This window comes from Perissodus microlepis, chromosome 15 (assembly GCF_051167445.1).
Source record: "Perissodus microlepis isolate ML-2025 ecotype Zambia chromosome 15, ASM5116744v1, whole genome shotgun sequence".
NCBI lineage: Eukaryota > Metazoa > Chordata > Actinopteri > Cichliformes > Cichlidae > Perissodus > Perissodus microlepis.
The window spans coordinates 7489984-7511028 of record NC_140475.1 but is presented as its reverse complement, the minus strand read 5'-3'; the positions used below and the strand labels follow the sequence as shown (position 1 = coordinate 7511028).

Here is a 21045-nt window from a genome sequence, read left to right as displayed (position 1 = left end):
AGGCCCATCAGACTATATAGAGGGAGGAAACATGATGTTTTTACAAGTATTAAAACGATCTTTAAATTTAAAATGGTGTTAGTTTGTAGGGGAGTGGGTATTAAAAATGGCTGTAGTTTGTCAACAGTTTGCGCAAAATATTCGTAAAACGCCTCGAATTAAAACTGAAAGCCTGCACTTCAGTCATGTATTAATTGTTTCATTTAAAATCCCTGTTCTGGTGTGCAAAGGTAAAACTAAAATGTGTCTTTATCCAGCAAATTATGGACTTACCTGTAAAACCGGCCAATTACCAGTAAGCTCAAAGTGCAATTTAAGCTTATGGGGCACGGTAATATTTCTTAATAAGTATCTGGTACTAAATCACAGTATTGGATAAATCAGAATGTTGATGTAATGGTTGTTATAGTTTAAAAAAAACTGTCACAGTCCTGGGTCTGCAACCCAGTGTTTTGTGTGTTCGGTTTAAGTTTTATTCTGGGAATTGTGGTTTTCTGTTTTGCATTTCCTGTTTTACTTTGGAGAGTCCCCCGTCTGGTGTTCAGTGTTTTGGGTTATGCTTTCCCGTTGTCTTGTCTAATTAGGTTCAGCTGTGTCTCCCTCCTGTGTGCCATTTCCTTGTTACCTTGTGTGTATATTTAGTGTGTGGTTACCTCTGTTCTTTGTCGGAGGGTCTGCGTATCATTCTGTAGCTGTCCCCAGTTTAGGTTTTGTTAGTGGTTTTGTAGTAATTCTTACAGCCACAATAAAGGCTCATTTTAAGTTTGAACACTCTCCTGCATCATTGTCTGCGCCTGGATCCACACCTCTCAATCTCCACACAAAAACAGGAGTCACCATGGTGGTTGTAGATTGACCTCACAAGGGCACGTCCACCCTGTAGTTGCTGGTTGATTCAACCAAAAGAGCACATTCACTTCATGGCTAAAAGTTATCACTCTGTTACTGAAAAAAGTTCATGAGATCATTTAATCTTCATGTTTCCCTTCTTAGTTCATCTGTGTTATTATAGTAGTGTATAACTAGACTGTGGCATGATCAGAAATAGGTCTGCTGACATCAACACACATCTTCAGAAACAGCACAGCTGTATATTTATAGCTTTTCTCTGATGGGAGTTCTTCTCTCTGACTCTCTGTGGGTCACACACATATTTACAGATGTCTGATGACATCAGTGTTGGCAGTTCTAGCGTTTGTAGGTCATGTCCCATGGTCCAAAGGTGAAATTAGTTGTGTTGCAAGTCCAGGGGAGGGGAGCGTCTAGTGATTGATTTCTTAGATGTACCCATGGTGACAGATCGCTGTTCCTTTGATCACACTCCTCAGTCCTCCGTTCCTCTGCTCGCTCGGGCCCTCTCATCATGGTCAGCCACTTCAGAAACCCACCTCAGCCTTTCAGGCGGTTCGGCGACAGACGTCATCACCACACTGCTCAGCTTCTCGCAGGGAGACATCATCAGCGTGCTGCAGCAGAGGGAAGATTGGTGGCTGGGGCAGATCAACGGGATGCAGGGATGGTTCCCCAAAAGTTACGTCGCTTTGGAGACTGCTGGCAATACAGAGTAAGAAGACGCACATCCCTTTTGTGTAAAACCTTTAACAACTGAAAGACTTGCTTCACCATGTGTTTTTCCCATCATAGTGTGGATGCGTTGGACACATCTGATTCAGTTCAACTAGAAGGTAAGAGTAGTTTATCTGTGGAAAATAAGGTCTAGTTAAAGTCAGCGAAGGTTTCCTAACTGGTGCTATTGTTGTCCTTACCAGAATACGTGGCCTTGTATACATATGAGAGCCCAGAGGTGGGGGACTTGACGTTTGTCGAGGGGGATGTTGTTTTGGTGTTGGAGAAAGAAGGAGAGTGGTGGCGAGGATGCATTGGGGACCAGACAGGGCTCTTTCCCTCCAACTATGTCCGACCTGTAGAACTGCCAGAGGTGAGTCAAGCTGAGTTAATGTGAAAAAAAATTGCCAAATTAAATTAATACTTTATTTCTGCTTTACATTTCATTTGTTAACTTTAGGCATCAAGACCTGGAGGTCCAACCAAGAAACCTGGTGAGAATGAACACACAGGCGGACACTCAGTCGGTGTTTGATGACTCATTCTGTTATTCTCTTGACATTTAAATGATCGAAATTCACTGTTGGCTTTTTCTGGTTGGTCAACAGAGGTTGCGCAGGCAGTCACCACCACTGGGGCCTCAACGATGCATCAGCTTCGCCTGTCTCCGGGGCAACTGATCGTGGTCCTGGCCAAGAACTCCACCGGCTGGTGGCTCGGGGAACTGCAAGTAAGCTATACTATACTTTTTTCATTTTTCTTTTTTAAAGAGCCATGGATAAATTGAAACTGTTAACATCAGAAAAATTATGATTTCAGCTAGAAATTTTTACTTTGGCTGCAAGTGCAGAAGGTCAATTGCACTGCCGAGCGCCGTGTAAGCACAATTAATGAGTCATTATTCTCCTAAATCCACCTCCCGGTTGCAAATGACACATTTCTGCCTCTTTGTGAAAGGAATTTAGAACATTATAATGTGACACCTACTGGATTATATGGCGACGAGAATGAAAAGCTTTATTAACAAAAGGTCATTGAAAACTTGTTGCCATTAGATGCGAAACAGAATGATTGTGGAGGAAGTTACAGTGCAGATATGTGGATATTTCCTTAAATATTAAGGTGGTCCTGTAAGGAAAAAACGCCTGAGATTTGTTCAGTCTTTTTAGTGAGAGTAAATTGAACTTTTGGTTTTGGATAGACAGACAAAATGAGCAAACAAAATGAAGACATTATCACTATGGATGTTTTAATAAACTAGTTAATCAGTCAAATGGCAAAAAGCAATCAACAAATTAAGGTACAATGGAAAATGAGTGGCATATCCTTGTTTAATTTAATCCACCACGAGTATATTGCAAGTAGGAGCAGGTGCTGATGTGTCCAATCAGTGGAGAGCTGATGAGAGGTTAAAAGAGTATTAACAGTGCTGACTATAAAGCTGTTCATGTGCAGCAGTGAGAGGTCAGGATGCAGGAGCATTCAACTATAAGGATGAGTTTGTATCTGCTGACATGTCAGACCAATAGAGAGCTGATGAGGGGTGGGCGGGAAGGTTACAGGAGTAATAACAGTGCTGTCGTCTACAAAGGTCATCAAAGTGAAGGGTCATCTCTCTCTGCCTGTTTTCGTGCTGAGGCTGCAGCTGTAGTTTGAGTTGAAGCTCAGAGTGCGACAGCAGAAGTCATATTTGCTGTTAGTACGTTCAGACAATAAGTCAATATGAGTAAGAGTGTCCGAGAACAGAGGATTTCCACAGCTTTGTCAATCTGTGCATTACCCTCAGCAGCTTGCAGCTTGCAATACTGCGGCTGTTTCAGAGACTTCAGCTGAGCTTTAGTTTGATTTATAGAGTGAATGTACATTCCCATCATGAGGGAGCGTTCTCAAGGTTCAAAACTCTGCCTGTCAAAAAAATCAATTAATTAATTAATGTTTCGATTTAGGATTCAGAAACGATCCAGCAGAAGATTGATTCACTCTCACTGACTCTTCTCTCCCCTCCAGGCTCGGGGGAAAAAGCGGCAGAGAGGCTGGTTTCATTCCTCTCACGTTAAGCTCCTGGGTCCCTCCAGTAGCAAGTCTTCCCCCTCTCCTCTGCCAGGTGAATGCTGACACACGGCAAACACAGCATTTGATTTACTATAACTGATCTTGTTTTAGTCAGGTTTGTATTTACATTTTTAAATCTGTATATTTAGCTGAGAGATGCCGGTCGAAATTACTTAAAAGCTTTCCAGCAGTTACTGTCGTGGTTGTTTTCATGTCTATGACTTTGAAACTAATTTGGTAAAAATGCTCATTAATCATAAATTCCTGTCTCCAATTTCAGCTGACAGAACATAATCTTTCAGTGTCATTTCTGTTATTTAGTCATTTACAATGGAGCACCCTCTGCTTATTCTGTCATGCTGTTATTTAGCAGACACAGACTTTACCATGGTTCCTCTCTCAGCCTGCTAACATTCAGCATTTAGCACTGATCATAGAAGCAGCAGAAGCAGATGGCGATGTTTTTAGTTTTAGGAGTCCACACAATGAATCACCAACAGCAACTCAAAAATGAATGCAGTGACGTGGAATTACACACAAGTGCAAATATGTTTACATGAGATGTGCCCAGGTAGTGCAAATAGACTAGGCAGTATTTGCCATTAATTATATCAATAGCATTTAGGAGAAATGAGTCACAGACAATTTTAGTCCTCCAAACAGATGCCTGCCAATGACAGCCTGCAAGCATTAGCTCAAACAGGCTACGCAGCTAGTGTTCCTGGCAGTGCCATATAGCATTCTAGGGCTCTGCCTTAAAAATGACCAAAATCCAGCACAAACTCCTCTTGAGGTGACCGTTGGGACTGGCCTATGGCTAAATATGCTTAATAAATAAATAGTAATTGAGAGGAAAGTGTTTGTGCTTGTGTTTGCCATGCACATGCTGGTGCATGTCCGTGCATGAATGTCTGTGGCTAAATAAATAAATATGCAGAAATAAAATGGTAGAATGAGCCAAAATAAAGGTCGTTGAACCTCTCAGCCGTAAAAGGCTGATGGGGTGTTGTTGTCGCCCGCCCGGGTGGGCAGCGTGAATACTCAAGTTTGTGAATGCAAGAACTCGAGAACAAGGTAACGTAGGATTTTGAAATTCAGATGCATCTACTAGAGGTCAAGATAAGAGGTCAAATTTTCTAAAAAAAACCACAGAAGATTTTCAAATTGATACCACAGAGGTGCTTCTACTATGAGGCTGAGGCTTAAGACTGGAGGCTGCCAGTATTTTTTAAGTGTTTGGTGCCCAAGGGAAACCATTTCACTATTTTCACCTTCTTTTAATGTCATCTTGGTCTCTTTAAGGCTTTCTTAGTTCTGTTTTTTATACACTGGCCCTCATTGGGTCATTCTACAAATCTACAGCAACAGATTAAGCTTCATATGTCAACTCTGTTCCCTCAGTATGCCAAGTTATTGCAATGTATGACTACTCGGCTGCCAATCAGGACGAGCTGAGTTTCTCCAAGGGTCAGCTGATCAACATCCTCGACAAGACCAACCCCGACTGGTGGAAAGGAGAAGCCAACGGGGTAACAGGGTTGCTGCCCACCAATTATGTCAAGATGACAACAGAATCAGACCCCAGCCAGCAATGTAAGTAAAACTTTAATCCTCTTACTGATGGACTGTCTTTTTTTTTCTAAATAAAAAATAATAAGACAGTTAGCACACATGGAAACTGATAAGTTGTGTTTATCAGCTGTAGAAACAAACAAAAATGTTGGTTGACTTGGCTCACTCCAGGTACAGTAGATTCCTTATCCATGTCAGACCATGGAACCACTGATGGTAAGCCTCGAGTAGTTGATTCAATCAATCATTGAGGAAATTGGTGAACATATAACCATTACACTTAAAAGGCTCATTCCCATAAAAAGCTTCTGAAATTGATTAATAGAAAATGTTAAATTTCTTCTCCACAAGGCAAAATGATTGGGCCTTTTAAGTATCCCGGACAACATCAACAATTTCAAATCATCAAAAGGAAAGTTTGACATTTTGGGCATGAAGCGTGATGGATACCTCTCTCATCGTGTTCTTAGTTAATTTAATCCAGCCAAGCTCTGGCTGCAGTTTTTATATTAAGCAGACTAATATGAGAGTGGTATTGATCTTCTAATTTAACTTGCAACCACAAAGTGAACAAAGCGTATATCCCACGAATGTCAAACTGTTCTTTTAAAACAGATGCGGCTGACAAATCACCCCGGGCAACAAAATAATAAAGAGCGAAAGCTGATCTGATTTCAAACTGACACATTTTTCATCATTTTGGTCACATTTCTGGAAACACCAGCTTCACTTTCCCTCTCTGAATGCAACACCGCAGCAGCTGCTCACACGGGAAGGCGGTCATTTTCCTCACGCGTATCCCGCTCGCTGCTCATTCATACGTAGCTGCTGAGAAATTTTAAAAAGGCCGATTTCTTAATGAGAGGTGTGCGCCTGAATTAGTATGCACAGCTTGCGTGTTCTCCTCACAGCAGCAGCTGTTAACAAGCGTGAACACACGAGATCTTTAATTAGGATGAACTTGTCGAAGCCACAGACACAAAACGCTCTGATATTCTAATTCCAGCGAAGGCGTTGTCACTCACACGCCCGCCACACGTATGGCCGGCGGTTCGCTGCCGAAACAAGAGCGCGAGAAATCGCCGTCTGCAGCTGATACGATGAATAATAACATTTACATTTCCAGAAATGCATTATTAATGCGCCTGCATGTGAGTGTCCAGCATTAATATTAAAGCTATATTAACGTCTGCTGTCTCTCCATCTCTTCATCATCTCACTTCCCTCCCTTCCATTCCTCCACTTCATCTGTTTTTTTCCCCTCCTTTTCTTCTATAGGACAGTAACGCTGGCTTTCCTGTCTCTTCTTCCTCCTTTTCCTCCTCTTCCTCTTTCTCACCCCTTCTGTCTGAGCGATCCCGAATTGCCCTGTCGCAACAGGAAGCCCAGCCGCCAGCAAGAACGGCCCACCTCCGCACTTTCCACCTCACCCGTTTAGGACTCTGGTGTTCTGTGCTTCTCTGTTACAAACCCTGTTTTTTTTTTTTTCTTTGTTTTTGGCCTCCTACTTTCTCAGCTTTAAATGTAAATTTATTTCACCGTACACCCCTTCCTCCTCTCCCCCCCTCGCTCTCTTCTCTCCCTTGTTTTCATTTCTGTTTCTTTAACTAATTAACCAAGGGAGCGAGGCAGAGGCAGCTAGACATGAGCTTTCAAAGCTTTTGTCCCCCGTGATACAAAAGTGTGGAAAGCGTAGTTTTGCTACAGATAAAAGGAAAATAAGAGTTTGATTACAAAAGTATGTAAAATAATATGTAAGAAGCATCGGTTTAGTTTTCTAAATTAAAGCTATAAATTAGTATGATGCAGAGTATTCTAACAGGGTCACTCATTCTTGCACTAACAACATTGAAACCTTGCTAAAAATGGACCAATGTGAAGACTCGCTGTTGCTTAAATCACCGGTAACCTTGATTGCTGCTTGCTAACGCATCGCTTGAACTGCAACTGAGATGAAATTGATTGTGATTTTATTATTCGATGCTTATGCACTCTGCCATTTATTGACGCTTCCAAGTACTTAAAATGACACCCACCCTGTACTGAACTGTGATATCACCAGCAAATACATATTTAAAAAAAGAAAATAAAAAAACATGCAAACATTAGCATATCAAGAGTAGTCTGAGAGAAACACCTACCACACTGCTGACATATAGGGTTATCATCAAAAGTTTAAATGCACTCATCATGGGCTAGAATGGTACCGTAATTTTGAGGTTGCACAGCATACATCTTTAATGTCTTAAAAAGAAATGGTTTGAAATTATTTTAGATTTTCTCTAATCCACGTCGCTTTGCAAGTTAGACTTTGACCACACTGGTAGCCATCAACAAGCTTCTGGTGAAATTCTGGCTGGATATTTGAGCACTCTTCTTGGCAGGATTGGTAGAGTTCGTTTGAACTGATTGGTTTCCTGGCACAGACCCGGCTTTCAAGGGTAGTCTACAAATTTTCAGTTGGGTTGACATCGGAGCTTTGGGAAGGCCATTATTCATTCCAAAAACAGATTTGATGTGTGTTTGAGATCATTGTCCTGTAGACTAAAGTGTCCAACCGTCTAGCTGCTGATTTGAGTTGAAGCTGAAGAATTTGGAGATTAGTCCTTCTTCACCATTGCATTCACTTTGTCCAGTGTACCAGTACAAGCGAAACAGCCCCGGAGCGTAATGCTACCACCGCCATGCTGAACAATTGGTACAGTGTTTTTAGGTTTGAAAGCCTCATCTTTATTCCTTCAAACATACCTTTTGCCATTGTAGTCAAATAGCTCAATCTTTGTCTTGCCTGACTTTTCTCCAGGTGAAATTCGGCTTGTCCATGTGGGCAGCTGCAAATTTCAGTCAAGCTTAAAGATGTTGGTTTTTGACAAGGGGCTTCTTTCTGAGTAGGCACCCTCTCAGTCCATGGTGATATAAAACACCCTGTGGACACTGTGTTCCAATATTTTCTAGTTCATGTCAGGTTTGAGCCTTGGTGGTTTTTGGCTTGTTTTTGAAGATTCTAATTAATTTTCCTTTCATCTGAGGCCATGTCCACACTAATACATTTTCGTTTGAAAACTTATCTTTTTCTCTCTGTTTTGGCCTTCCGTCCACACTGAGACGGCAGTGTGGATAGCGAACCCAGAGCCTTTTCGAAAACGATGACCCATTTTAGTCATGTGATGCAGTCATGTGACCAATTAAACTAAGATAGCGGAGGGCAGCACACAGCAGTTGTTTTGTGTGCTCTCAATTCTGACAGGCCTATTAAAGATTAATTCAGTCTGTACATGCTCCCGATAGCTTTTCTTCAAATTCTTTGACTCTCACTCGCTTTTGCAACTTTGTACTTTTGTGTTACTCGCAGCAACAACTCCACCTCATTGTTAGTCCGTTTAAATACTCGGTGCTTTTCCTCGACATTTTGCCGTGACGTTTCAAAGAGCCGGAAAGTAAATAAACGACAGACAGAAATAAGGCAGGTCGAATCGTCTTGCGTTTCACGCACGCGCAGTACTGGGACGTAAGCGTTTTCGGCCGTTTCGATGTGGCTGAACAACTCTGTGAAAACACATGAAAACGCAAGTGTGGACGCGGAGCGTTTTCAGACGTATACGCCGTTCTCAAATTTATCAGAGCTAGTGTAGACGCAGCCGGAGGGTGACAGTTTGGGTTTTGGCAAAGTAGTGGCAGTTGTTTAGTAATGACTCCAAGAAATCTTCCCAGCTTGTGTAACTCTATAATTCTGCTTCTTATATCTTCTCTGAGTTCCTTGGACTTTCCCATTGTTCTGAGTATCCGTCAATCGAATGAGAGTTGTCAAACCTTTTTATTTTGGCAAAGAGAAACTACCAGTTGTAGTAGAAACTATCATGAGAGGTTAATAGGCCTCAGTCTTGTCGAGTTAAAAGCTATTGTAGAACCTTGTTTGAGTCTGTGCATATATTTTTGACATTGTGTGGATTATAGAAGCTCCAAAATCAAGTCAAGCATTTGGAATCAGTTCTTGTTTTTTAAAGTTATTAAACATGTATGTTGTATAATTATTCCACTGTGGAATTAATTATTAAAAGCCCCAAATTACCATAACATTCATGCTCGTGATGCGTGTATGTAAACTCCTGACCACAACTGTACATCCAACTTTTGCCAAGATTGAACCTCAAAGACTTGAACTACCAGCTGAGTCTTCCACTGCTCTGTCACTCAAGCATTAGCTACTTTATCCATTTACACCTATGCAATCACTAGGAGTGAGCACTCCACCATAAAAGGTGCTTTATTTTTCTTTACCTTAGTGTTCTTGGTAGCAGTGTTGTTAGTGTTGGCATCACTTATGTTCATGTACTGCGACTACAATGTGCCTCACTCTGTGCATTAAATGTAAATTAGACGTCATCAAAGTGATAATAAAGGGAGATTTTAACATGTTTTTGAACGCTCGCTGTATTTTCTCACACACCACATCAGTGATTGAGAGGAAAGTGTTTGTGCTTGTGTTTGCCATGCACATGCCGGTGCATGTCCGTGCATGCATGTCTGCACGTGTGTTTGCATGCGCATGGATGTGCTCCTGTAGGGTGTGCTGACCTGATGACGCTCGACACAATGACCCCTCAGGAGAGGAAAAGGCAGGGTTACATTCACGAGCTCATCCAGACCGAGGAGACCTATGTCGAGGATCTTGAGCTAGTGCTAGAGGTACCGACGGAAACATAGGCATATTTGAACATTATTAACACTTTTCTGTCATTTTTTCCCCGTCCTCACCTGTTTGCATTTGTTTCTGCCTCTTAGGTCTTCTACAAGCCCATGTCCGAGTCAGGCCGTCTAACTGAAGCTGAGATGGCAGTTATCTTTGTTAACTGGAGGGAACTGATTATGTGCAACTCCAAATTGCTCAAGTAGGTCCCACGTGTGACATTGTTGTGAACCATCCTGACATCTAAACTATTAAACCCCACTGCTCTGCTAGAATAAACATTTATGAACTCTTTCTGTGAAAATGATCAAAAGCAAATGCACAGAAAAACTGACACTTATTTCATTTCTGCAAGTCCATAGACTCTGAAGGCTTGCAGAACTCATCAGATACTCCATCTATTTATGTTTTGTGAGGTTATGAAATAGTGTTTCACATCCTGATCATCTGTGACCCCCCTCCAGAGCCCTGCGTGTCCGTAAAAAGACAGGAGGAGAGAACATGCCCGTTCAGCTAATAGGAGACCTGCTGGCATCGGAGCTCGCACACATGCAGCCGTACATTCGCTTCTGCTCCTGCCAGCTCAACGCCGCAGCCCTGCTGCAGAGCAAGACCCACAACCAGCCTGACTTTAAAGACTTCCTCAAAGTACGAGCCTTGGATAATGGATATTGTGAAAGGAAAAATAAATAAAACATTTGCTTTTGTCAGATGCAATAAAATATCTCTGCCTCTGTCTGCCTCCTCTTGAGCAGAAGATTGCAACTAACTACCGCTGTAAAGGAATGCCGCTGTCCAGCTTCCTCCTCAAGCCCATGCAGAGGATTACACGTTACCCTCTACTCATCAAAAATGTATGCAGAGAAATGCTGTTTATATGTAACTCCATGAATCCCGCCTACCACTTGTTTAATATTCATCTCCATGTCTCTTAATTTGTTGCCTGTGCTGTGCTTCTTTTTAAGATCTTGGAGCACACCCCAGATGGCCACGCAGACCGAGGCCCTCTCCGAGAAGCTCTGGAGCGAGCCGAGGAGCTGTGCTCTCAGGTCAATGAGGGGGTTCGGGAGAAGGAGAACTCAGACAGGCTCGAATGGATACAGAGCCACATGCAGTGTGAGGGGCCCATAGAGGTAAAGACACTCGGACACGAGTATCTCGACTCTCGAGTCCCTGCTGCTATATTAAATATGGCCTCTGCAAAGCATTTCATGTCTGACAAGTCTTGAGCTGTTACGCAGGGACAGCAAAAATTCCATTCTTAACTACAACACTTGACAGTTTGCTTATTTTCGAACAACTTTCCTCAGCCATGCCTTGCTTTCTCTGCACCTTTTTTCCCCCCAGCACTTGGTCTTCAACTCGCTGACTAATTGCCTCGGGCCTCGCAAGTTGCTCCACAGCGGTCGGCTGTACAAGACCAAAAGCAGCAGAGAGCTGTGGGCTTTCCTCTTCAGTGATTTCCTCCTCCTCACACACAGTGCCAAACCCTTCTCCTCCTCAGGATCTGACAAGTTATTCAGCCCCAAAACAAGCATACAGCTCAAGATGTACAAAACGGTAAGCTAATCTCAGGTATAATATATATAAAAATATATATAAATGCACAGATGAACTATTATTTCTCATCGTTTACGTTCTCTTGGCATTTGCCGATATGCATTTCATCTCCGCCAGCCTCTCTTCCTGAACGAGGTATTGGTGAAAATGCCACCCGACCCGTCCAGCGACGAGCCGCTGTTCCACGTCTCGCACATCGATCGCGTCTACACTCTCAAAACCGAGACCCTGAACGAGAGGCACGTGTGCAAAAATCTCGCGTTCTGTGTAACCACACGTCCGTGTTTCTGCGTGAAGCACTCACACATTTTTACTGCTTCCATTAGGGCAGCGTGGGTCCAGAAAATCAAAGCGGCATCTGAACATTTCATAGAGACGGAGAAGAAAAAGAGAGAGAAGGCTTACCAAGGTAAACACAGCTACACGCTCATAAATATATCAGCTAATATTGAGTGTATTGACTTTATCCCTTTGCAGAGCAAGCTGGTATTCCTATCATCTCCTCCGCTGCTCCCTTGTTAACTTTCCTTGTAGTGCCGGCTTGAGCTGAATGATATAATGACAAGCAGTTTCTTAGTGTCATCTGACCTGGAATCTGCTTGATCTGAAAATGATTGTTTGGTGGTCTCTGTGCGGCACCTTCACAAGTTTTCAGGAAATCAGACTCTACGACTCGTCCCTATGACCACTGGACTGTTTTCACCTACAGTGTCATATTTATACCGTGTATCGTATCGTTTAATTTTGGAGTATTCATTTGCACGCACTGGAGCTTGAATGGAGTGCTTTATTTTTACTTCCTTTTATTCCAAGTTGATCCAGAGTTGACATTTTTCAGTCTGCATATTAAAAATCTACAACAAAGCAAGCCCCCTGCCAGGGTTAACAAAGTGTTCTTATTTGAACCTTGAAGTATGCATGTGTGTGTTGTTCAAACATTATCCTAATTATGAATGGATGCTGCGTTTTTGTCATATATATTTTACTGTCTTCTGCTTATTTTAGCACGCTCTCTAAAGTCCAGCGGAATCGGTCGGCTGCTGGTAACAGTCATTGAAGCCCAGGAGCTCAAGGCCTGTAAGCCCAACGGTGAGGCCCCGTGGCAACATGACAGTGCTAATGCATGCTTTGTAATTAAGTCCCGTTAACTCCTTTTCTCTTCAGGTAAGAGTAATCCTTACTGTGAGCTGACAATGGGAGCTCAGTGCTACACATCTCGACCAATCAGCGACACTCTGAGCCCAAAGTGGAATTTTAACTGCCAGTTTTTCATCAAAGACCTCTACCAGGATGTCCTCTGCGTCACCGTGTCCGAGAAAGATCAGTTCTCACCAGATGGTCAGTGGATAAAGGACACGCACGTGCACTCATGCATAAAACAGTTGATTATTAGGCTTTTTGTCTAATTTTTCCTGCCTATACAGAATTAAAGGAACACTTAAAGTCTTGGTTTTCCTCTATTAAAGTAAATCAGTGGTCTGAACTTTTTTTGTTTTTTTGTCCGATGAGATGCGTTTCTTTTTCTCATTTTAATCCTCTTACTAAATAAAAGTGCCCTCCTTCCTCTTTAGATTTTCTCGGCCGCGTTGAGGTTCCCGTGGCAACGATAAAGAAAGAGATGGAGAGCAAAGGAGCAGCAACCCGTCGCCTTCTGCTGCACGAAGTCCCTACTGGAGAAGTTCACGTCAAACTAGACCTACAGCTTTACGAGCCAACCAAATGAGGAAAATACATCTGAATACTCCATTAGGCACACACACCACTTAATTTCCTAGTAATGAAGGACCATTAAAGTGCCTTTTTTATGCTCTTGCACATTACGCAATAATGGGGATTTTACTGTCCCTGCTTGTTCGACTGACCCTGAGCTTTTCAGCGACCTCAAACGATCCAAAACACGGAGATGATTGCCAATATTTTCTTAATCGCCAGTCAGAAATGGAAAGTAACAAACGGGACTCAACGTTTCACCGGATTTTTACATTTCAGTTTCGATTTGTAAATTCTTTTTTTTTTTTTTCCGGCGCACTGCTAATTAAAGAATATAACAACATATCAGCCAGTTACACACGCGTGTGGACAGTCGCACACTGTCTCACGTATCTTTATATTACAACTGCTGCACACTGCTGTATAATGTAATGTCAATGGTTAACCTTATGGTGTAAGCTTGAGGTTTCATGGCAAGTACGCCATTAAATCCCGAAAACGGCACCGGCATGAATAAAATGTATGTACAGTAAAACATTTTTCTGCGTTTGTCTTTCGAGTACGATGTCCAGGAAAATTGTGAAGTAGGTTTTTTATGTTTGTTTGTTTTTATTTGGATGCACACAGTGGCCAAAGTCACTGTTAACTTGATGGTTCCTGCAGACATCTACATCTGGAGAACCAGCAGCTGGTCTGGTGGCACCTTCCATCTGATGTGGCTGTTGCACTGATGTGCAGTGGTATAGTGTTAGGCCTGGATGAAAAACATTTCAAACTTTAAACTGTTAGTGGGATTTGTCAGTGAGCAGTATGGTGCTATAGTGTACAAATACAGTATATAAGTACCTGCTACACTTGCTTCTATCAGTCTCGACGACCACTGGCCTTTTAATGGACCCACAGGCTGGATATTTAGATGAGGCATGTAGACGTTTGTTGGCCTGAGACTTCACAGACTCACTCAGAGGTCGATGACTTTTAGTTCGCCGTTCAGCTTTTGTCCAGTGGAGTTTTTGCCCTAAGATGGAAAAAAAAAAATCTCTCTTGAAGAAGTTTTGACCTGAAAGTATTTTACACTGAAAAAGCAAAAGATTGAGATAAACTCCTAGACCACTGAGCAGTTAATGAAAATGCTCAATGCTAATTGGTACTTTTCAGAAGTACTTATTATAAATTAATCCAGCAAAAAATTAAGGGTACCTGTTGTGCTCATTTTCAGTTCCATATTTCCATTTTATACTCTTGGATTCTAGAGTTGCTTTACACAATTCACAGTTCAAAAAATATATATTTACTAAGTAAAACAACTGTAACTGTCATTATTGTGCTGATTTATAAACTCATTCTAGGCTTCATTAGGTACACCTCTTCAGCTGCTTACTAAAGCTAATATCTAGCCAATCACATGCTAACAAGCCAATGCATTTAGATATGTAGACACGGTGAAGATGGTGCTGAAGTTTAAACTGAACGTCAGAATGGAAAAGTGAGGTGATTTAAGTGACTGTGATGTAAAGGACCCACAGCGCGTAGCTTTGCAAGCAGTTGAATGTTTATTTGCAAAGTTTCCAGTGACTCAGTTTTTGGAGCTTTACAGCTGCCTGTCTCCAGTGCAAGTACACCCAGCTCCCTGTCAGGTCCCGGCATCCTACTCAAATAGGGAAGGCATGATTATACAATGGAAATCAGCTGTGCTGGTCAGCCTTCCCCTGACACCATATCCTGGACCCACTGCTCCACCGCTCCCCTGTAGCTGAGCCACAAACCACACCACGCCACAGTGACTTTGCACGGTTGTTTGCTGCCAGATGGGCATTGTGAATATTTCAGAAACTGCTGATCTACTGGGATTTCTGCACAAATCCATCTCTAGTTTACAGAGAATGGTCCGAAAAAAAGAAAATATCCAGTGAGCAGCTGTTCTCAGGGTAAAATTGCCTCGTTGATGTCAGAAGTCAGAGGAGAATGGCCAGACTGATTTGAGCTGATAGGAAGGCAACTGTAACTCAAACACTTGAGAGCATCTCTGAACAGATATCACCTTAAACCTTGAAGCAGATGGGTCTACAGCAGCAAACCACACTGGGTGCCATGTCAGCAAAGAACAGGAAACCGAGACTACAATTCACACCAGCTGATCAGAATTGGACAACAGACGATTGAAGTATTTGAAGAAACGCTGCCTGATCTGATTAGTCTCGATTTCTGCTGTGACATTTGGATAGGATCAGACTTTTACGTAAATAACATGAAGGCGCTGATTCATCTATACTTATATGAGCCATGCTTATGGTGTAATGCAGAGGTTCCCAAAGTGGGGGGCCAGAGCCACTGCAGAGGGGACCCCACACGAACGCAAAGCAGAAGATGAAGCATTGCCAAATATGTTTCCAAACCAACTTCCTTCCAAGCCAAATACTAGATATATGATGAAGCATATCTTGCCTTTGACTTCACCTGCACAAGTGCCAAGGTAGGTCTCCATGATAGAATTTGTTTAACCTGCGTCGGGAGCACACGCTGGACTGTCCAAATCACAGACAAACAGTATCCCATATTGTTGATTTTTTTTTTTTTAGTTCACAAACACTTCTTATAATGACTAACTACTCCTGACATTTTGGAGATGTTAGCTCTTTATACGCGAAGATTTTCTTGTAAAACAAAGGGGGGCCTAGCAAAAAAACTTTGGGAACCACTGGTGTAACGCTATGGTGTAATGTCATACTTCGGCCTCTGAAACTGAAAACTTTCAACACCACAGCCTCTGAGTATTGTTGTTAACCATGTCTACTCCTTTATGACCACAGTGCACCTTGTGCATCCTCTGATGGCAGCCTCCAGCAGGATAACGTTCCATATCACAAACCTCAAATCATCTCAAACGGGTTTCCTGAACACGACAATGAGTTCACTGTACTCAAACGGTCTCCACAGTCACCAGATCTCAGTCCAATACAGAACCATTGAGATCTGGTGGATGCGCAGCTGAGAAATCTGCAGCAACTGTGTCATGCCGTCATGTCAGTATGAAACAAAATCTCAGAGAAATGTTGAATCTGTGCCACGAAGAATTAAGGCAGCTCTGAAGGAAAAAGCAGGTCCAACCTAGAATTAGCACGGTGTACCTAATGAAGTGTCAGGTAAAAACTTTGGCCATGTTTATTGGGAGCATCCATCATGGTAACAGTATATGACAGACAACAAAAGCATAATATGTACCTTATATATATATATATATAACTAAGCCAATACTGAAGACTAAGCGTTTGTATAATATTTTGTCTTAAATTTCCGATTGGCTAGAAAAAAAACCCACAAAAAAGGGAAAATATATAGATACCTGATCCCAAAGACGAGTGGAATCTCTTTCCTGTTGGTCTTTCATTTAAATGAAGGCCCAATGACCCCTTTAAGGAATCAATGCATTAGCAGTAACACACACATGAGACACTCTAATGTTGTTATGAAACATACTGAAGGGAAATATTCAAGTCACAGAAGTCACCTGGCTGTTCACCTGTTGCATTTTGATATTGAGAAGTAAAGGATCGTACTCCTGTGGATCGTAGGTCTCTAGAAAGACATTCCCCTATGGATCAGAGATAACGTGGCAGTGAGATAAGTTAAACATTCATCTCATCTGTTTTTGCAGTAATAGGCACAAAACCTAAACATCGCCGTCCACAACAACACAAAAACTCTAGCACCAACATGAGGAGTCATTGACCTAACTTCAAAACTCATTTAAGCTTCAGCACCACCTTGGAGTTACAGACATGGAGGTAGTGATTGTAGAGGCTGTGGCGCCTCTTGGCCTCTGGGCAGCTGGACACATGCGCTTTCACTCTCTGCTGGATAGGAAACCAGACATGTTCAGTCCAGTGTTTGTGGAGCAGCTCTCTCCTCCTGAGCTCTGTAACATCACGCTGACTGAGGAAAAACTCCAACTCCTGAATGAAAACGCATTTCAATCAATATTGGATGTATTTTTAATCATGAAGAATAAAATGTGAGGGGGGAAAAAGCTGTGTCATTGTATTAGATGGACTACAGTACAATAAAAACTAGTACCCTACCTTGATAAACCCATTTTCTGTCTCCTGTAATGGCTGGAGTATTTCCTTCACTTGCTGCTTCTCAGCCTTCATCTTTGCCTAAATGACAAGAAAGGAAAGAGATTCAGGAATTCATCCTTTCCATCTTTTCTTTGAAGATCTGAGTCGACTGAGTGCAGTACCTGCAGTTGTCTGAGGGAGGTGTAAGAGAGCCAGTCCCGTTTGGTGGCCCACTCTGGCACATAAGACAGCTCATTCCTTTTCTCTGGCATTACAGACCTGCAGGTGCTCCTCGTCCTTTCACGCTGCTGTGAGCTGCTCCTTCTGCTCTTCTTGCTCTCCGTGGTGTGCTTCACATCTATAACGCACTCCTGAAACACCAGATGTATACTGTACGCTGTAGTTACTGTGTGCAGTGCATAAAGTTTGCTTGAAATTACAGTATGAATAATAAATGAATGGTTCCAACTACAGTGATGTGCAAAACTCTTGAGCCACAACTCATTTTTTTTATCCTTGTATCTTACCATTTTCAGAGTGATGGGTTGTTGTTGTTGTTTTTTAAGGTACTTACACTGACCTATTACATTTTGGCATAAAAAAGCCACCTAATGCAAGGGCTGAAACTATGTTGTATATACACATACTGGACATAATGGCTAAGAACAAATTTTAAACTGTATCTTTAGGCACTTTGTTACTAGCAGCATGTTACAAAAACACATCATTTCTTTCACGTCTTTAGTTGAATCTATGGAAAATTCAAAAGACAACACAGTTCGACAGACATAAAACAGATCGAATAGTATAATTGCACCAGGTAATTGATTCTCAAAGAGCTATTATGTGAAGACATCTGTGTAGTGCGCCGTGTGTCCTTAAAATTTTTGAGGATAGTGGACAAGGGGAAGACAAAAGAAAAAGTGGCAGGCCTAGAAAAACACAAAAGTACATGAAAGTCACGTTCTTAAGAAACAGGAGGGAAAAAAACAACGAAGGAAAAGAAAAGGCAAAGACCTGACGAGACCTGAGAGATGCATCTGGCCTTTCAGTCGACCAGTCTACTGTTAATTGAAGCCTCACCAGAAATGGTCTCACTGGAAGGTCGGCTGAGGTATGCTAAATTACACAAGAACTGGTCTGAAAATCAGTCGCAACAAGTCAGATGGAGCTTGGAGCTTTGGTTAAAATTGTCATCAATATTTACAGAAGCGGTCAGGAAGCTACAACAGTGAGTCTCTACAGTTGGAGATCTTGTGAAATTTGATGAATTTATAAAAAACAGCACCATCAGATATTGATCCAACATTTGATATCATCCAGAATGCGTCTGAATGGTGTCAGCTTCATTTTTTCAGTATGACAATGATCCCAAACACACTGCCATTGCAGTAAAAGCCCAGAGTTCAGACTGCAACATTACTGAAGCATTCTGGGATCATCTTGGCAAATAACAGAATATAAAGCAGCAAACATCCAAAGATGTCCATTTCCTAAGCAAATAATTTAAAAAAGAGGGGTATCTCGAGAATTTTACACAGTAATGTACATCTCTTGTTTTCACAGCATACAGTACTTTGAATATATTTACAGACTGCAGAGTCCTGCGTAGACCGAACTTTTGAAATCCAGCCAAAGTTCACATAGAGAGAAGATCATGTCCGTGTACATGAAGGTAGAGTCCACCACACCCAGCTGCGACAGATCGCGTCACTACACGGAAACACGAGCAGCTTCTCGCAGTTACATTAACACGTAACACGTTATATATGCATTTTTACACTCTGGTGTAAAAAATAATGACACTGGTCATTTTATGACAGCGGTTTTGGCATCAGTGCACAGGTATGTGTGCTTATTGTTAGGTTTTATTGTTGCAGTAGATGGGGTAGACTCTTTGTTTTGCATTTAACCTGATCCGGCACCGCGCCTCCTTTAGTCCTTATTTAAGTGCGGGTAACAGTGGCTACCGTATCTGTCAGTAAACTGAAACCTTTTCGTTCATTTTAAAAATAGACTCTGAGATTGTATGTTCAGATATGATACGCAAAAGGAAAAAGAAGAGGCGCAGTTAGGAAAGCCAGGCATGTCAAACTCATTTTACATTGTGAGCCACATACAGGGCACTTTAATCTTAAGTGGGCCGAACCAGTGAAACATCAACCACACATTTAACCCCCGAGATATTTTAACATAATAAAAAGAAGAAGAAAAAAAAACTATCATCTTTGAATTAACTGATTTGGTTAATTAATAATGAATTACACATTCATTAAATTTGTCATTAATTAAAATTGGAAATAACTCATTTATTAAATGTTTTAAACAAAATGAATTGACATTTAAGTCATGCATATATTTAACTAATTATTTCCCATTTTAATTAATTAATTACGTGTAATTAATAATTCAATATTTATATATATATATATATATATATATATATATATATATATATATATATATATATATATATATATATATATATATATTTATTTATTTATTTATTTATTTAATTATTTATTTAATTCACTTTGGCACTTGAGGCCCTCCATAGACTGCGTGCACGTACTGTATACTGAGAGCAGGAGAACAAATACAGAAGAAGAAGAAAGACTGGAGATAAATTGTTACTTGGTGAAAGGTCACAGTCTCACTCTGCTGTGAAGTGCAAACCGCACAGAGTGTACATGTTCACTGCATAACACCACTGCAGTGCTGTCGAGCAAAACCACTTACACTGCCGATGCTCTTTAATTAAAAGTTTAATTAACAGCAGTATATTTAACATAATGGGAAGCGGGGTGGTATTGAGCCACCCAGTAGCTCCTTTTGTGTAATATACAATCCAATTCCGAGCTTTCTTTTTACTACACTCCCACTTTTATGAGGATGCTCTCTTATTTATTATTACCTCTGATTTTAACAGGCTGACAGGAAAAGGTGAGTGCACGGTGATCAGACCACTGGGACCCTTCTTCTTCATGTGGCTCATCTCTACATCACGACAAAACAAGCAGCCTGGAGTCAGCGACATGCTGGTAGTGATAAACGATACACAGTGTCAAAGAACAACACTGACTGAATTTACTCATCACTTACTCCATACCTGCTAATTAAGTTGCTTTAATTTCATTAAAAGCCCACGTCTCCATTACAATGTGGTTGCTTCTTACCTGTGCTGATTTGAGGACTGAAGTTCGTGTGGCCAATTTACCAAAACTCTCCGTGCTTTTAGGTCACGTGCAACACACATCATTTTGGAAAAGTGTGCAGACTGCTAACTTTTACCCTGGGGTCAGACTTACTTTTCTAACGGAGCCAGTAAGGAGATACCTCCTCCAGGTGAACCACCGTCTGAAGAGGGTTTCCGTTGCCATGACGCCGACACGCAAGCGAGCCTGGGGCGAGCACGCGCAGAGACGTCGTACGTAAATGGCGAAGGTTCTGCGTTCTTTTGCATTAGTAATATACAAACAAGGTCAAGAAATTTAGCATGCAGAAAATGTTACACACACAATTAGCTGCTCGTGTTTTAAGTTACCCAGGCTGCAGACTCACTGGACTACATATAGGCTGTTTACGTCATTACACCACGCTGCATTAACTGTATTTGTGGAAAGTGATTTCCCCACATCTGTGCTCAGATTATGCAAGTCTAGACGAGTCATGCACCAAGAGTAGTAGGTTTTGAACCCCCTGACTGTTGGATCCTCTTTAATGTGCGCAGAGATCAGCTGAATAACTAATGTTAGGAGGTCATCATATTTAGCAGATGTTTGGGCAAAGGTGGGGAAAACTACAAAAAAATTCAGCATAGATGCACTTCAAGAAGAAAAG

General features: G+C 41.6%; 2 protein-coding genes across 8 annotated transcripts in view; one reads left to right on the top strand and one right to left on the bottom strand.

Moving 5' to 3' along the window:
• Positions 1 to 13686, top strand: part of itsn2a (intersectin 2a) — a 44804-nt gene extending 31118 nt beyond the window's left edge. For 2 of the 3 annotated variants that reach the window (XM_084952499.1, XM_084952498.1), the window contains 18 exons: positions 1329 to 1564; positions 1645 to 1685; positions 1770 to 1939; positions 2027 to 2060; positions 2175 to 2296; positions 3574 to 3670; positions 5020 to 5211; positions 9755 to 9876; positions 9973 to 10079; positions 10342 to 10525; positions 10633 to 10731; positions 10843 to 11010; positions 11225 to 11437; positions 11555 to 11676; positions 11764 to 11846; positions 12443 to 12526; positions 12602 to 12775; positions 13009 to 13686. In XM_084952499.1, coding sequence (XP_084808625.1) covers positions 1329 to 1564; positions 1645 to 1685; positions 1770 to 1939; positions 2027 to 2060; positions 2175 to 2296; positions 3574 to 3670; positions 5020 to 5211; positions 9755 to 9876; positions 9973 to 10079; positions 10342 to 10525; positions 10633 to 10731; positions 10843 to 11010; positions 11225 to 11437; positions 11555 to 11676; positions 11764 to 11846; positions 12443 to 12526; positions 12602 to 12775; positions 13009 to 13160 — 2400 coding nt within the window. In that variant the 3' untranslated portion in view covers positions 13161 to 13686. Of the gene's footprint in view, positions 1 to 1328; positions 1565 to 1644; positions 1686 to 1769; positions 1940 to 2026; positions 2061 to 2174; positions 2297 to 3573; positions 3671 to 5019; positions 5212 to 5361; positions 5407 to 9754; positions 9877 to 9972; positions 10080 to 10341; positions 10526 to 10632; positions 10732 to 10842; positions 11011 to 11224; positions 11438 to 11554; positions 11677 to 11763; positions 11847 to 12442; positions 12527 to 12601; positions 12776 to 13008 lie in introns of all 3 variants that reach the window. The other variant, XM_084952497.1, reaches the window with a different exon arrangement.
• A 3-nt stretch (positions 13687 to 13689) lies between these two features.
• fam228a (family with sequence similarity 228 member A) lies at positions 13690 to 20591 on the bottom strand. 5 transcript variants are annotated; one of them, XM_084952502.1, is made up of 9 exons: positions 20382 to 20506; positions 20120 to 20243; positions 17388 to 17576; positions 17227 to 17304; positions 16927 to 17100; positions 16656 to 16739; positions 16491 to 16557; positions 13994 to 14165; positions 13690 to 13901 (listed from the first exon to the last, which is right to left on the bottom strand). In XM_084952502.1, exons 1-9 carry the CDS (start codon positions 20462 to 20464, stop codon positions 13790 to 13792), a joined length of 1083 nt encoding a protein of 360 aa, XP_084808628.1. In that variant the 5' UTR covers positions 20465 to 20506; the 3' UTR covers positions 13690 to 13789. The 5 variants fall into 5 exon arrangements, with proteins under 5 accessions (XP_084808628.1, XP_084808630.1, XP_084808629.1 ...); XM_084952504.1 differs by lacking the exon at positions 20382 to 20506 and adding an exon at positions 20514 to 20591 and having other exon boundaries at positions 13691 to 13901; positions 16912 to 17100; XM_084952503.1 differs by lacking the exon at positions 20382 to 20506 and adding an exon at positions 20514 to 20570 and having other exon boundaries at positions 13691 to 13901; positions 16912 to 17100; positions 20120 to 20202.
• Between the last annotated feature and the right edge of the window lie 454 nt (positions 20592 to 21045).

What these genes read in the sequence shown, in the direction of transcription:
- fam228a (XM_084952500.1), bottom strand. Translation starts at nt 20,464, where the DNA reads ATGATGTGTGTTGCACGTGACCTAAAAGCACGGAGAGTTTTGGTAAAT. An exon ending in TGCAACAGGTGAACAGCCAG is followed by an intron (nt 16,558 to 16,655) that starts GTGACTTCTGTG and finishes GATTCCTTAAAG; the next exon opens with GGGTCATTGGGCCTTCATTT. An exon ending in CCACTCGTCTTTGGGATCAG is followed by an intron (nt 14,166 to 16,490) that starts GTATCTATATAT and finishes TTTCCATCTTAG; the next exon opens with GGCAAAAACTCCACTGGACA.